The sequence below is a fragment of the Mustela lutreola genome, chromosome 12 (assembly GCF_030435805.1).
Source record: "Mustela lutreola isolate mMusLut2 chromosome 12, mMusLut2.pri, whole genome shotgun sequence".
In the NCBI taxonomy this organism is placed as follows: domain Eukaryota; kingdom Metazoa; phylum Chordata; class Mammalia; order Carnivora; family Mustelidae; genus Mustela; species Mustela lutreola.
The window spans coordinates 13,836,526-13,852,023 of NC_081301.1; the positions used below are offsets into that span (position 1 = coordinate 13,836,526).

Consider the following 15,498-nt stretch of genomic DNA (forward strand, 5'->3'; position numbering starts at 1 on the left):
CTTAAGATTAGGGGGTCTTTGTTCTAGAAAAACATTTCCTGGATTAGGAACTCTGACGGTCGGTGAAAGACTGGGTTCCCATCTCCCGCTTGAATTAACGGACCAAAGCCGGCCTTTGCCCTCAACAAAGATGGCGATTGCCTCGGCCTCGGCCTGAGCGCCCTCACAAAAAATGGCAGCATGCCTCTCTTTCCATAGTCTTGCTGGTCCAAGTGCGAAGGCTTCTGCCCTTAATCAAGATGGCACCTGCCAGCGATTCCCTGCCCGGCCTCTGGCGCCTGTCTGTCGGCTTCACCGCGCACGCCTGGATGACCCCGCCTCGTTTCCGTAGGAAGAAGCGCCGGGAAAGATGGCGGCGGCTGCGGTTTGAATTCCAGCGGCGCCGCCAAAGTCCGAACAAGAGCAGGATTGGAGGGGGCGGGGACCTGGGGAGCCTGCGGGTCGCGACAGCGGGGGGAACCAGTTGACCCCGCCGCCACAGACACCAACGCCACCACCTCCTCTGTGTCCACGATGGACTCGGTGTTGGAAGAGGACGTCACCCTCCCCGGGACGCTCAGCGGCTGCAGGTGCGGGAGATTTGCAGGGGCGCGGTAACCCGGCCGGGATTCCCGCTGATGCGGGTACACCCTAACCGAGACTTGGGGTTTCCCCTTGAGGGTGTTTGAAGGCGTCCGGACAGGGGCAGTGTGTGGGGTGGGGTCTGGGATGGGGCGTGTCTCGAGGACCCAGCAGCTTATACTGATGTGGGGGAACCGGGGGTCCCGACCTACATCACACCTGCCTCTCGTATTTCGGGAGATACTTTGAAGAGGATGTGAGGGTCCGCTAAGGGGTTTTCTGAAAGAGGGAGAGGTGGGGACCTCTTGGAATGTACCACTGGTAGGGGCTGGTTGAGGAGTAGGAACCTTGGGGGCACTTGATGGTTCATTCTGACTTGGAGCTTTGCTTTCATTATGGGCAAGGTATCATGGGGTCACATAGTGGCCCCCAAGACGGAGGCAGTGAAGTGCAGTTAAGAACTGTGGCTGGAGGGGCGCCTGGGTGGCTCAGTGGGTTGGGCCGCTGCCTTCGGCTCGGGTCATGATCTCGGGGTCCTGGGATCGAGTCCCGCATTGGGCTCTCTGCTCGGCAGGGAGCCTGCTTCCCTCTCTCTCTCTGCCTGCCTCTCCATCTACTTGTGATTTCTCTCTGTCAAATGAATAGATAAAGTCTTAAAAAAAAAAAAAAAAAAGAACTGTGGCTGGAGTTGAACAGAACTGGATTAAGATCCAACCCTTTAACCTAACCAGTTGTGCGACTTTTTAGTAAAGGGATTTAACCTGTTTTCCCGTCTGTAAATTGGGGCTAATAGTTAACATCCACCCAACAGAAATTGGGGTGAAGGTGAAAAGAGAAGATGCCTTCCCCGCGATTTGCCTGGCAAGAGTAGTGTTTGGCACATAATTGGTGCTTAAAAAATGATCCTGTGTTACCATCTTTAGCATCGTCATCATCCGTATGTCATACTGGGGACTAATGGCTGGGAGTGGCCTCCCAATGGACCTGACCCAAGAGGCTGATGGAGCCCACATTGTCTGTGGGACCTTTTGGTCGGAAAGCCCGACAGAGCCCTAGACTGCTCCAGGGCTGGGGCCGTTTGGTTTTTGGGGGCTCCTGGTGGAGAGTGGGAAGAAAGACGTGGAGGAGAGCCCTGACTGAGTATTCATAGTGTTTATCCAGCTCTGCTGGGGATAGGCTGCTGGTTTTATTAAACAGACCCTCACTGAGAGGGTGCCCATGTTGTTTATTGTGAAACCCGGGATACTTTTAAGAGTGAAATGGGCACAATTAATATTTATGTCTAGACAGCGGTCATAAACTGGTCCTATCTTGGGCAAACCTGGACACACGGTTACTGTGTTTACTGAGAACCCATTATGTATCAGGCACAGAGCAAGGCCCTTTGCAGCTCCTGCCTGACAGCCTCCTTGGTAGCCTTGGTAGTTCATCATGGCCCTTTCTCTTCCTCTGATTACCACTGTCCCAACATACTAGGAGGACCTCTCACCTGGATTGTCCTCACGCCGGTAATAGTCTTTATACTACAGTGTGAAAGCCTTTTTACGGTGTGAGTCTGATGGTCAGTCTGCTGCTGTGTATATGTTTAGTGCTTCTCACCGCCATTAAGACAAAGTCCATTAATGGTCTCAGCTCTTATCTCTGTGCCAGCTGACCAAGCCATTGGGCTTTGGGACCCAGGCATAGGTGGATTTTAATCCCAGTTCTGTATTTAACAACCCTGTGGTCTTGGGCAAGACCCCTTGGGAGTTTCCATTTTTGTCCTCTGAAAAATGGCTGAATCTGAAAGGATTTTGACCAGTGTCTGAACAGCACAGCGACTCCGCCGATGAACACATCTCCTCCCTTGCCTTCCTCTCCTGCCTTCGCTGTAGACATTCCTGTGACTGGTCTCTTACCCGCTTCAGACCCTCCCTGGCTCCCCAGCCCTCTCAGGATGAAGTTCTTTACCATAGTTTCCAAGGTCCTTTGTAAGTTGGCCCCATTTACCTCCTAACCTCCGCTGTCCTCTGTCCCTGTCTTTCTCGCCCCCAAACACTTCCCTCTGCCTGGCTGCCAAGCTCTTTGTCCCGGGTGGCCTTGCCTTGTTCTTTCTGACTGTCGGGCCTGTGCACCGTTCTTCCTGCTGCCTGGGTTGCCTTCCCTTCTCCCCTTTTGCCTTATTAATGCCTCTTATTTTTCAGGTGTCACTTAGATTTCAATGTCAGGAAGGCTTCGCTGATATGCCCCCATCCCCACCTGGCCCCTCTGGGCTCTTCCAGCCACCCTGCCCATCACTGGCCCCAGCTCAGGCCTTATTTATCTCACTGGTTTTGTTTTTTGTTTTTTTTTTAAGATTTTTTTTCTTTGAGAGAACGTGCACAAGAGAGGGAGAGACAGAGAGAGAGAGAGAGAGAGCCCATGCACATGAGCGGAGGTAGGGACAGAGGGAGAGGGAGAAGCAGACTCTCCGCTGAGCAGGGAGGCCAGTGAGGGACTCAATCCCAGGACCTAGGAATCATGACCTGAGCCAAAGGCAGATGCTTAACTGACCGAGCCACCCAGGCGCCCCTACCTCACTGAGTTTTATTGACCAACACTGTTCAGTAGAAATATAATGTGAGCCACCTATGTAACTTAGACTTTTCTAGGAGCCGCAATGAAAAAGTAAGAAAGAAACAGGTGAAATTAATTTTAATAATATATTGATTTAACCCCAAATTTCCATATATTATCCATCTAACTTGCAAACAATAAAAAATGATTAGTGAAGTATTTCACATTCTTTTTTACCTTACAAAGTCTTTGACACCTGGTATGCATTTTACGCTTACAAGCCCTTCTTGGTTTGGATTTACCACATTTCAGGTGCTCAGCAGGTACGTGTGGCTGGTGGCTCTGTGTTGGATGGTGCAGGGACACCTATAACGTGTCTGTCTTCCTAATTCGACTCTGACCTGTTGCCGAGCAGGGCCTTTGTTTTGTTCATCTTTGTGACTCCGGTTCCTAACCTGGTATGAGGCACATAAATGGACAGAACTATCCCCTTTTATAGGTGGGCACACTGAGGCTCAGAGAGGTGAAGTGAATGGTCTGGGATTTCATAGAAAAGTACATGAGTGAGCAAAGATTTACTTTATTTATTTATTTATGTATTTATATTATTTAAATTTTAGGTAGTTCCCATACAGTGCAATATTGGTTTCTAGAGTAGAATTCAGTGATTTGTCACTTATACTTACAACACCCAGAGCTCATCATAACGAGTGCCTTCCTTCATCCCCATCCCCCACCTAGCCCATCCCCTACCCATGTCCCTCCATCAACCCCCTTTGTCCTCTATCAGTTAGGAGTCTTATTGGAGCCGGGATTTTAATCTAGGCTTTCTGACTCCAATGCCTGGCTCTCGGTACCTGTCATACCTTCAGCTAGTTCTCTGAACTTGTGCTGAGAGGCCTCTGGGAGGATCTTAGGGAGCTGCTGCCACGTGAACTGGCCTTTCAAGAGTGGCAGAAAGGTCCTGAGTGAGACCGAGTCTCTATTAGCTGGTCGCAGTGGAAGAGAAAAATCCGTGGAATAAAATCATCTCTTTTTAAACTAACATGAGTACTTCTGGTTGGTATTTCCAAGCCCCAGTTTTAGAGACGAAACAAGTCCAGTTTGTCCTCAGACTTTTGTTGAATCGGTTGATATGCATCATTCTCTCCAAACTTGATCACCTGTGGGTGCCCCAGAGCGCTCCAGGCCTGTGAGAGTCGGGCTCAGATGCCATGCCTGGGAGCCTCCCCAACGCTAAGGCCCTTTATTAAGCCCTGCCAGGTGGTTTTGGAAGATCCTGGTCTTTGTACTCAGGACGACTGGATCTGAATGCTGCTTCGGCCACTTACTGGCAGAGTTGCTTTAGTAATTCAGTCAACCCTTCTGAGCCTCAGTTTCTCTTCAGTGATAACGCCTAGTTATCGGGTGACTATATGGATGGAGCAAAGCTTTGTGTATTCTGTGCCAGACAACTGCTGGGCGTACATTACATGTTAGCTGTTTTTATTTTATTGTTACGGTGTTGCACGGTTTCCTGGACAAAATCCTTGCTGCCCACTACCTTGGATTTGTCCCTTAGTTTTCATGTCTGCGGTTCTGCCTCTCCCTAACTGTGAATTTCTGAAGGCCTGGGCCCAGGTTTGTTCTTCTGTAGGTTCCTCTGGTGCATGACCAATAAGTGCTTGCTCTCTGGTGAGGGGCAGACCAAAAGGAAATGTTTTCCTGCATGTTTGTACACAGTCATACTTTGTCAGGCCAAGAATGTCTTCACGGACTTTTGTAGAAGGAGGTCGAGAAAAAGGATAGTGGGATGAAATTTTGGTGACGGTTTGTAGGCTTGAGCTAAGACTGAGCTTGGATCAGGGGTGCCCCTAGGCTTGAAGTTTGTAGAACGTGTTCCCAGTCACCAGTATAAGCTTAGTGAGGGCAGGGAGCGTGGCTGGCTTGTTCCCCACTGTATTTTTAGATCTAGAACCATGTCTGGCACATAGATAGTAGAGGATCAACAAATAATGAGTCAATTTTGTTCAGTCTCTAAAAAGACAAATACCATGTAAACACAGGCTCCATATTTAGCAGTGAAATGCTGCATTATAATCACTCTGAAAAAGTGCATACACAGAATGTCAACTGCTGTAGTCTTTCTGGAAGACAGTTTGGTGTTAAAAATATGCCCAGGTGTGTTTTTTTTTTTTTTTTTTTTTAAAAACAGCTTTATTGAAATGTAATTTGTATGCCCAAAAGTTCACCCATTGAAAACAGACTAGTCAATGATTTTTTAGTGTATTTACAGAGTTGTGCAATCATCACCATAATCCCATTTTTTAAAAAAGATTTTATTTATTTATTTGGTAGACAAAGATCACAAGGGAGAGGGAGAGGGAGAAGCAGGCTCCCCGCTGAGCGGAGAGCCTGATGCAGGGCTCGATCCCAGGACCCCGAGATCATGACCTGAGCTGAAGGCAGAGGCTTAACCCACTGAGCCACCCAGGCACCCCTCCATAATCCCATTTTAGAATACTTTCGTCATCTAAGAAAGAAACCCTGTGTCCATTAGCGGTCACTCCCTGTCTAAGCTTGGCTGCTGTAACAAAAATGTCAGAGACTGTGGCTGACTTATAGATGACAGAATTTATTTCTCCCAGTTCTGGAGACCGGAAGTCCAAGATCAGTGTGCCAGCATAGCTGAGTCCTGGTGAGAGCCTTCTTATGGGTTGCAGACTGCTAACTTCTCATTGTTTCCTCTTCGGGTGATGAGCAGAGAGAGGAAGCAGATCTCCTGTAACCCTAGTAAGGGCACTAATCCCATTCATGGGGCTCTACCTTCCTAGCCTCATCTAATCTTAATAACCTCCCAAAGACCCCACTTCCTAATGCTATCACTTGGGACAGGGAGTAGGGTTTCAACCTAGGAATTCTGGGAGGGGACACAACATTCATAACACCGGCTAGTTCTCTTCCCCTACGCCGCCCCCAGCCCTGGGCAACCACAGTCTAGTTTTTGTCCATTGATTTGACTGTTCTGGGTGTTTCATATAAATGAAGTCTTATACTATGTGGTCTTCTGTGAGGTTCACCCATGTAGTGGTATATCTGTGACATACTTCATTCCTTTTTATGGCCAAATAATATTCCACTGGGTATATGTAACATGTTTTCTTTGTTCTTTCATTGGCTGATGACATTTGGGTTGTTTCTGCTTTTTTTTTTTTTGGCTCCTGTAAATAATATTGCTATGAACATTTATTCATGTATAAGTTTTTGTGTGGATGTGTGTTGTCCTTTCTCTTGGATATAGAGCTGGGGGTAGAACTGCTGGGTCATATGCTAACTCTGTGTATGTTTGACATCTCGAGGAACTGCCCAGCACTTTGTACCCTCCCTCCAGCAGCAGAAGAGGGTTCTTCTGTATCTTCACAGCCTTGTCAACACTTGTTATTGTCTGTCATTTTGGTGAAGGCCAGCCTCCGGGGTGTGACATGGTATCTCCTTGTATTCGTTTATATTTCCCTGATGACTAATGATGTTGAACATTTTTTCTTGTGTTTCTATAGCCGTCTGTGTACAATTTATTCCTGAACAACATGGGGCTAGGAGCATGATGTCCTACATACTGGTTAATCCACATGTAACTTCTGACTCCCCCCAAAACTTAACTACTAGTCTATTGTTAACCAAGAGCCTGATTCATAGACAGTCGATTAACACATATTTTGTGTGTTATATGTATTATATATATACTGTATTCTTGCAGTAAAGGAAGCTAGAACACAAATAGAATTTATTATTAAGAAAATCATAAGGAAGAGAAAATACATTCACAGTATGGTACAGTATTTACTGAAAAGCATTTGTGTGTAAGTGGACCCATGCTGTTCCACTCATGTTGTTCAAGGGTCCACTATATTTTCACATCCTTTGCCCACTAAAAAAATATGAATATGTCTTGACCCAGCAGTTCCACTTCCTGTTATCTTAGAGAAATTATCACGCACCTGTACAGGGAGACCTGTATGAGGATATTCATAAAGCATTGTTTGTAGAAGGAACAACTTGGGAGCAAATTGAATTACCGTCAGGGGATTGGGTAAATACACATCCTTTCAAAAGTGAATTTCAGACTGTGACACATTGGCAGCTCATGAAATTCAATTTTGTAGGTGTCAACTAGAATTTTAAAAATATAATAGTATAGAATAGAAAGCATTTCAAGAATTTAAGGGTAATATATTTCCTTCTCTGGATTGTGGTCAGTGAAGTTTGAAAAACACTGCTGCAGAATGCTTTGTGGGAGTTAAAAACCTGAAGGTACTTCTATTTGTACTGTCATGAAAACTTCTTTGGGACACATTATGTAAAGAACAGATACTGCGGAATAATATGTACAGTTTGATGGTATTTGTTTTGCTTTTAAAACCACAAAATGAAACTATGTCCCTGTATCTGTAAATACATAGAAAAAGGCCTAGAAGGACACCTGTCTTGCCAACAGCAGTGACGACCTCCTAGGGGGCTCAGATGGGAGTGGGGCGTAGTCAAGAACTTTAGGCTGGTCTTTTTTCCTTCCCACTCCCTTCCCCCATTTTGCCCCTTCCTTCCCTTCCCCCTACCCTTCTGGCAACCACCCATTTGGTCTCTGTGGTTATGAGTCTGTTTCTGCTTTTTTGTTTGTTTTGTTTTGTAGAATCTCTATTATAAATGAAACCATATGGTATTTGTCTTCCTTTGACTTATTTCACCTAGCATAATACCCTCTAGGTCCGTCCGTGTTGTTACAAATGGCGAGATCTCCTCCTTTTACATGGCTGAGTAATACTCCAGGTCACGTATATACCACGTCTTTATCTGTTTGTCTATTGATGGACCTTCAGGTTGTTTCCTTATCTTGGCTCTTGTACATAATTCTGTGATGACATAGGGGTGCATCTCTCTTCATATTAGTGTTTTCATTTTCTTTGGGTAAACACCCAATAGTGGAATTACTGGATTATATGGTAATTCTAGTTCTCATTTTTTGAGGAAACTCCATACTGTTTTCTGCGGTGGCTGCACCAATCTGCATTCTCACCAGCGGTGCAAGAGGATTCCTTTTGTCCCCACATCCTTGCCAACACTTGTTTCTTGTCTTTTTGAGTCTAGCCCTTCTGACAGGTGGGAGGGTGTATCTCATTGTGGTCTTGTTTTGCACCTTCCTGTTGGTCAGTGATGTTGAGCATCTTTTCTTGTGTCCGTTGGCCATCTCGATGTCTTACTTTGGATTTTTTTTGTTTATATATTTCTTCGCTAATTTAGGATAAATAACAGAATGAAAAATGAGTTGTTAAAAGACAGACCAAAGTGCACTTGGTATAATTGTTTTCTGAACGTGGTGCCCAGTTCCAGTCACAGCTCTCCCGACACTTTATCAACAAAGCCCGCGGTCCGCTGGGCCTTCCTGGGGCTTGTGGTGTGAACGGACAGCGGCTCTGCCACCCACGGCACAGAAAGCGACTGTGCCTTTTGGGTGGTGGTGGAGCGAGACAAGAGGGTGAGGTGGCAAAGCGCGGCTGAGCGTCTCTTCATTGACCCAACACGGAGTCTACAAAAAGCCTTGGAAAGGGTGCTCTGTGCCGGTCACTGGGAATCCTCTGCCTCGGTTCATTTGGCCTGTATCATGTTCCCCTGCAGGAAGGCGTGAGGGGCATCTATGGGCGGAGGGAGGTAGGGGCTGTAGAGGTTAAGAGCACGGGGCCTGAAATCAGGCCAGCTCGGGTCTTTCAGCTTACTAAGTTTTCTGAGCTTCTGTGTTCCTTGTGTGTGTGTGGTTTATTTTTAAAAGGCAACAATTAAAAACTACCACCTTCCACAGAAGGGCCATGGTGAGGCCACAGTGGGAGGCCACCTGTCCCGAGTGTGGTGCCTGTTCCCCTGTGGGTGCCCCACACGATGGCTCAGTAGGGTTATGCTGTACTTGGCCTTTGAGGAAGCTAGCGGTGACTAGGTGCCACATTCGTCTAGGAGCTTTGGGCGGCCCGGGCACAGGTGAGCAAGTGGAATACGGACCCCGAGAAACTGGATTTTGGTCTCTGTGTGGCTGAGATCCCCTTGTGATTTTGGGCCAAGAGGTTCTTCCCTTTTTGGGCCTTTATCTCCCCCACCGATACCGTGATAAAATTGTACCTAAGCCCTCTGCTTTTGCTTGCATAGTTCTGATTTCTAGTGGGGGTCCTTGAAGTCCCACGGCTAAGAGCAAAGGGGACGAGGAAGCTACTTGAAGCTGGAGGGTGGCTGGAGCTGACGGGAGATGCAGATGACAGAGTCATAGCATTTTGAAAGTGGTTAGGTAAAGTCCAAATAGAAATTTGGCAGGAACGAGGCAGGAACTTCTGCATTAAATAGTGGTTTCTTTTCATAAATGGAATGTCAAGTGTCATTTTTCAAGCTTCATTGTTTGCCTCTTGGAAACTTGTATAAGACCAAATTCTTTGGCTTTGCTTGCCATGTAGTTTTCCAGTGTGTTTCATCTTCGCTGGAGTCATTGATGGGCCAGTTCAGCCCGTGGTGGTTAGTTAGTGGCTGTGGTGGAGAGAACCCCAGATTGGGAATGTGCAGACCAGACTGTCGGCTAAGCCCGACTAGTAAGCTTGTGTAGCACTTTGGACCTTTGGGCTACCATCTGCAAAAGGTGCTGATTGAACTTGTTTTTAATTTCTAATATTCAGTTTAGGGAATGGAGTTTGTTCTTCTAGTGATGGTAATTGGAGGAAATGAAGAAGTATAGAAGATTTGAAAGGAGGAGAATATCTCTCATTTTCCTACAAATGATAATTTTTTAATATTCCCTTTGTCTTCTTACAGATGCATAGCCCACTTGGTTTCCAGGAAGGATTTGAGGTGACTTTAGTGTACATGTATTTTTCTTTTTTCATAGTTGAAGCCATAGTCTACTGAAGTTTTTTTCACTTATCTTTGTAGCAGACACATACTATGCCATTGTTCTCTTGATGTTGGAATCTTATGATATCCAATTTTTTGCTTGGCTCTGATGGCAAAGGTCTATTCCCAACCCCAGAATTGGGTGATCAGACAGAATTTTCCTCAGAACAGGATGGATTTGGATTTAGAAACATGGAGAGAACAAACTGCCGGAAAGTCAAGCTGAGCGTGCCTCAACCCATCGTTTATAGCTCGGGACAGGGAAGCATTATTGGAGGTTAGACAGAAAAGGCTCGGGTTCTGGATTTGGTTGTCCACTTGACTGCCATGTGACTCTGGCCAGGCTGACTCTGTGCCCTAGTGCCTCCCTTTGAAAATGCATGGACTCTTGGGGCACGGGCAGCTCTCACAATGGGAAATCTTTCATAAATTTCCAAAGCGCTGGATATTTTATGGTAACAGTAATATTTTGTTCCTATTTTTGGAGTGCCCTCAATGTGCCAGGTGCCTTGCTGGGCACTTTGTGTCTTTGATATTCTGTGACTTATGAAGTAGCTGCTGTTCACCTTTTACGGATGAAAGAAGTGAGGCGGGGAGGGGTATATGACAGAGCTTAGAATAGAATCTAGCGTAGTGTCTTTTCTCGCCAACCACACCTCCTGTTATGGTTCAGTTTTCTGTCAGTGTCTCCAGATCCTCACTTAACCTGTTTTTATAATTCAACCAGTAAAATTTCTTGGAGTTTGCATTTTTGTTTGACTTTTTAAAAGCGTCTGAGTTGGTATCAGGTTCTTAGAAGCTTAATTTTTGGTCGTGGTAGGCATGTCAATAGTGACAATTCTAGTAAAGACAAAAACAGTGTATAGCACTTATCGAGTGCTTACTATGAGCCAAGTGTCATAAACATGAGCTCATTTAATCTTTACAGGGAGGGGGTGGTAAAGCCCCATGTAGCAGGTAAAGCGAGACTCAGAAACGTCAGTAGCTTACAGTTGGCACAGTGTCTCTGCGCCTGGCATATATACGCTACTTGGAACACTTGCTGTCTGAATGAATGAATGAGGAATGACTGTCCTTGCTGAAGGTCACTCAGCCAACACATGTTAGAGCCCCAGAGCCAGAGTCCTTCCCCTCTGCGCTGTGTGTCTCCCAGTGAGCTCAGCTGTGCGCTGCTCACTGCCTATGGCCTGATGATTGTCAAGTGCAGTCCAGGCAGTCCTCACAGTCTCTGTTGTTCAAACACTGACTCATGTCTTCCTGCCCATGCTCTCTCCTAGTGGCCTTGTTCCCAATTTACCGGACGAAGTGGATGGCATCAGCCCCATTGCTGGTTTGGGAAGTGGTGGTAAGTATATAGAGCCGGGCATTCTCTTGACCATGGGGCCCTTGAGGCCTTGGGCCTGGGACTGGGCTTCGAAGTCTCTGGGGCCCAGAGCCTACCCATGCATGGTGAGGGGCTCTCTGGCGGTGCTCAGTGTTTTTGTACCCACTGAATTGCTGTCTGCCTCCTTCCATAAACACTGGCGCGGAGGAATTGAGGTCCTTTATGCCATATTCCATGAGCTCGATTTCTTGCCACCAGGCTCGTAGAGATTGAGCTGGCGTTCGCCGAACTGGGCGGCTTTGCAGAGGCTGGACTGACTGGGTCAGGCCTGGAGGATCTGCTGGTCTCGGCCGCCGAGCAGCGGGGGGCCCCTGCGTGCTGCTGAGCGTCCGTGTGCCAAGGCCTTCCTGGCAGGCTGCTGGATTCCATTTGCTGGTCGAGGCCCAGCATTCCTCCACGGGCCTGCCCTTTGGAGACAAATAGTTGGTTAGACCACAGGAGACGGCGCTGAGGAAATAAGCAGTCTGTTGTGTTTAAGCTGGATTAGGAGGAGACTTTCCACGGGGCAATTTGGCTTTTGCTAAGCATTCTTCATAATTTTTGTTTCTGAAAGAAGCGAATGCTGTCATAAGCATCTGAGGGATGTGCTGCTAATCTGCCTTGTTAAGTATCTCAGAGAGGATTTCACTTGTGGTTGTGTTTGTGTTTTTGTTTTCCTCTTCTCCAAAGTGATGAGACATGCAGAAGGAAGAAGTTTTAAGAACAGATAGTATCAGTGTCATGAGGTGTAATTTCTGGAGAATATTTTAACTTATAGGCCCCTTCAGGTTTTCCTTGAGAACCTGTTAACTTCTTCTTCTTCTTCTTTTTTTTTTTAAGATTTTATTTATTTATTTGACACACAGAGGTCACAAGTAGGCAGAGAGGCAGGCAGAGAGAGAAGGGGAAGCAGGCTCCCTGCTGAGCAGAGAGCCCAATGCGGGGCTCAATCCCAGGACCCTGAGATCATGACCTGAGCCGAAGGCAGAGGCTTAACCCACTGAGCCACCCAGGCGCCCCGAGAGCCTGTTAACTTCTACCTTAAACGCAAAATCCATCAGTTTCTGTTCTTCCTGTGAGCAGGCAATTAGAAGTGGAGAATTGATAGGACTGCTCTTTGCTTCAGCCCATAGTGTATGTTGCCAAACCCTGGGCTAAATGTTGAGATTCAGCCTTGAACATGGTTGTGACCCAGCCTGGAGGATAGAGAGTACAACAAAGAAATGTCATGGTAAATCATATGATTAATGTGATGAACAAAGAAAAAAGGTGCTGTGAGTGGGGATGTGGGTGAGGTGGGCCAGGCAGTGAGGGGGTGGGGGTGTGTGTGCCCTAGTGTGGAGAAGGTGGGCCAGGCAGTGAGGGGGTCAGGCGGAGTGGTACCCTGGTGTGGAGGAGGTGGGTCAGGCTCGAATTCTTAAGACAGTGATCGTGGAGCTGAGACTTGGGGAATGAGTAGGACCAGGTAGGATGCAGGCGTAGGTAGGCGAGCATGGCCAGTCTGAGAAGCAGGAAAACGAGCCTTTGTGCCCTTTGCCTGGTACACAGGGCTCTTGACAGTCTGCCCCTGCCTCTTTCCTGAGCCTCTTTTGGGTCAGTGGTTTCTGAAGACCATGTCTACCTCTGGGCCTTTGCTGGGAAGTTTCTTTTTCCTTTTGTCTTCCTCTGCCTGCTGCCTCTTTGAGACTCAGCTCAAGGCTCACCACCGTCTTGGCTCTCCCCAGGCTCATTTCTTGCTTTCCTCTTCAAGCTTACACGTTTCACCTGTTTCAGTTCATTTATTCCTTTTGGTGACTTTAAAACATCCAGGATCAGACCCTCCTCCCCTGCTCGTCATCCTGCCACCTGCTTTAAGCCACCGTGGTCTCCAGCCTATCCTGACTGGTCCCCTCGTTTCCCTCTAAGTGCCTTCAGTCTGTTCTCAGCGAGGCAGCCAGAGGTAGAAACCTAAGTCCAGGTGTGTTACCCCTCAGCCACGGGCCCTCTGGGGGCTCCCTGTCCCAAGAAGAGCCCACAAGACTGCGCAGTATGTCCGCCAGCACCTCACATACCTCCTGTCCTGGGGTCGCCTTTGTTGACTGCTGGTTCTCGCAGGCACGGGGCTTCTCACTTTGCCCTTCTCTTCAGGTTTGCCCGATGGGCACCTTCTCAGTGCAGACTTCCCGATTTGGCCCTGACTTAAAATTGCAGTCCGCTCCCCACTCTGGATCTTTCCAGTCGTTATCCACTGAAGTTTTCTCCATGGCCTTTCTCACCTTCTCACATCCTATGTAATTATCCTGTTATTTTGCTCATTTCCATCTTCTCTCTCAAGCCCATCAGCTCCATTTGTTTGTTTCCTGATGTAGCCAGATCTAGAATTGTGCCGGGCGGAGAGTAGGCCCCCAGCGCATATTTGTTGGAAGAATGGATTCATTCACTGATGCCGTGCACGTTCCCCCAACATCCGAACAGCGCCAGGCACTCTGTGAGCACGGTGCCAGTTTGGTTACCCGCCTGTCTTGCCCCCTAGGTCAGAGCCTTTTGAGCACAGGCTCACCGTCTCTTTGTCCCTTCTTTCCCCAGCACCTAGCATGACGCTTGGCACACAGTAGGTGTGTAGTAAACGTTTGTTGGAAGAAAGGAACTGTGGAAAGCTTTGGGCATCGGCCAAGTCTGTAATCACCCTGAAGCGGGGATGGGCAGTTTCCAACCTGCTGCTTGCATTTGGAAGTAAAACTTCCGGGAACGCAGCTTCCTTCCTTATGGATTTTCTGTGACTGTTTTTTGTGCTACGACAGAAGAGCTGACCAGTTGTGACAGATTTTGGGCTTTATGTTCTACAGAGCCTAAAATATTTATTGCCTGGCATTTTAAGGAAAAGTTTGCCAACCCCAGTCAGTGACCTCTGCTTCAGTCGCTGGCACGTGAAGAGGGTACACCGCGCAGCAGGAGAACCGTATGACAAGCACTGGGGAAGTGCTTATCAGCACAGTTTGGCTGGGCCCCAGCCTGGCGCGTTTTTTGGGTTTGTTCTCTGACACGTTACACTGGGGCTACTTTAAGTAATTTGTAAATATTTGAAATCTAATGGTTTCGAGCTTTCCCTAGACTCAAGCCAGTAAATCGCAACAGACAGAAAATGCCAGCAGGATATACTGTGGGAGCTGTTCTTGCCTTTTTTTTTTTTTTTCCTTTTTTCTTTTCTGGGCTCTATTCCCTATAAAGTTTCTGGGCAATTTGCATACCATGCCGTTTTCCTGTGTCTGTTTTACCTTTTTTATAGTGCTCCCAAACGTGTCAGAAGAAACGGTGTCTCCCACCAGAGCACGGAACATGAAGGACTTTGAAAATGTAAGTGGAGATGCCACATCATCTTCCCTCACAAACCACGTCTGCTGCTGCTGTCCAGCCAGGCCCGGGGGGAGCTGTAGTTCTTAAGAAGTGTCGAGGCTGGATAATGCCAGAGTCAGGGGCAGTGCCGTGTCTTATGGGCGTTCTCCGTGTGACAAGCCCATACCTATGCCGTCAGCCCTTTTGTACAAGGGGCCAGACACGGGTTCCGCCAGGATCACCAGTTTCCAGCTTTGGGGAGTTTGGTGTCCTCCCTGTGGCCCGGACATAAAGCTCTTCCCAGACCGCCCAGTGAGAGGAGCTCACGTTTGCCAAAGGCGTCCCTGTAACGTAAGGCATGTTACCAATGGTCCCATTTAGTCCTTGCCAGAACTCTTTGAGACACTTATATTATCCCCATTTTACAGATAAGAAATCTTAAGCCTAAGAGAGATTCGTTTACAGTCACATAATTCTCGAGTGGCGGAGCCGGGATTGGAATCCAGGTTTTTAAGGATTCCATTATTCTTTCCACTATCGTGTGCCAGTGCCTTGCCTTTTGCAGGCTTCATCTTTGTTGCTGTGGAAGGAGACGGGAGCTGCCTGTCCCCAGGTCTGCATACAGAGTGAGGACGGGTTACGTGGTGACGGATCCGGCTCCCGTGCTAAGTGTCTTCCAGCATCGTGTTTTTCATCTGTTAGTGGAGGGGGCTTGTTGTCAAGAAACAGGAAAATGAGGTTATTTTTCCAATTCCAATTCTCCTTAACAAGTTACCTGTTCAGCGTGCTCATTTATCATGGGAAGGATTAGACCCTTCTTCATTTGTAGC

General features: G+C 47.5%; 1 protein-coding gene across 5 annotated transcripts in view; it reads left to right on the plus strand.

The window, feature by feature from the left end:
* The first annotated feature begins 336 nt into the window (after window positions 1–336).
* Window positions 337–15,498, plus strand: part of CDK5RAP2 (CDK5 regulatory subunit associated protein 2) — a 169,162-nt gene continuing 154,000 nt past the window's right edge. For all 5 annotated transcript variants that reach the window (XM_059143514.1, XM_059143516.1, XM_059143517.1 and 2 more), the window contains exons 1-3: window positions 337–569; window positions 11,271–11,338; window positions 14,622–14,689. In XM_059143514.1, the coding sequence (XP_058999497.1) occupies window positions 514–569; window positions 11,271–11,338; window positions 14,622–14,689 (192 nt within the window). In that variant the 5' untranslated portion in view covers window positions 337–513. The remainder of the gene's footprint in view (window positions 570–11,270; window positions 11,339–14,621; window positions 14,690–15,498) is intronic.